This window comes from Trypanosoma theileri (genome assembly GCF_002087225.1).
Source record: "Trypanosoma theileri isolate Edinburgh chromosome Unknown TM35_Tth_10_V1, whole genome shotgun sequence".
Lineage (NCBI taxonomy): Eukaryota > Euglenozoa > Kinetoplastea > Trypanosomatida > Trypanosomatidae > Trypanosoma > Trypanosoma theileri.
In genome coordinates this window covers 406,864-407,773 of record NW_021639852.1, presented here as the reverse complement: position 1 = coordinate 407,773, position 910 = coordinate 406,864, and the positions used below count along the sequence as shown (strand labels likewise).

The 910-nt window shown below is 41.4% G+C and overlaps 1 protein-coding gene across 1 annotated transcript; it reads right to left on the bottom strand.

Moving 5' to 3' along the window:
- Position 1: 1 nt before the first annotated feature.
- Positions 2–397, bottom strand: TM35_000102310 (uncharacterized protein; the record flags this gene model as incomplete). Its single annotated transcript, XM_029024722.1, has 1 exon — positions 2–397. A coding segment is annotated over one exon (396 nt), but the record flags the coding sequence as incomplete, so codon positions are not given.
- Positions 398–910: the final 513 nt, after the last annotated feature.

The following is a 910-nucleotide window of genomic DNA, read 5'->3' as shown; positions in this document are numbered from 1 at the left end:
AGAACAACTCACCATCAGGTGCAAACGCCAATGCTGTGGGGCCAATAAATGGTTTTCCCTCAAAACTGTTTAGATAGCGTACAATAGTATACCCGGCACCACTTTCTTCTTCTTCCTGTTTCTCTTCCTTCGTTTCATCCTCCCCGTTGGTTTCGGATGGTTCTAACTTGAGAATAGCATTCTCAGTGCGATCAGTGATGTATACATCATCGGTCTGCGGGTCAATAGCGATATCGTGTGGTGAAGCCTCTGTAGACATGATTGGAAGCATACTGTTACTCTCCTTATGAAAGCGAAAGAGCTCACCACTGCACGCGCAGATGGCAAACACATTATCGTGTGGATCTAGTGCTAACCCTGTCAATAGACGGTCGGGTAACTCAGCCACAAGTTCCATCAAGAAGAGCCGTTACTGATACCCCTACAAGCTTTTTCGTTTTTTAATTATTTTTTTTTTCGTTTCCTTCTTCTTTTCACGTGTGGTGCTTTAACCACGTCGCTCGCTTTCCCGCTAAAAACAAGAATTTAAACCATAAAAAGAGGGAGAGAAAGAAGAAGAAAAAAAAAAAAAAAAACATATTCAATATACAATCCCGAAAACACTGATAAAAAACATACATACCCTGTGTATCTTTTCTCATCCTTTTAGATGCGCAGTGTGCGCAGGAAAATAACCTAATCGTTGCGACATTGTCAGTTAGATGTATTATTCGCTCTCCTCACTTTCATCTTTACCTTCACACACACACACTCACTCACCATCACCATCATCATTCTCATTCTCATTTTCTTCTTCTTACACCTTCAATCATAAGAGTTTCCAACCATCCTGTACTATTTCTGCAGGATTCTGTGCATTACCACTATCTCTCTCATCAGTCTCACTTTGGTCCTCTTCACTTGAGCTGCC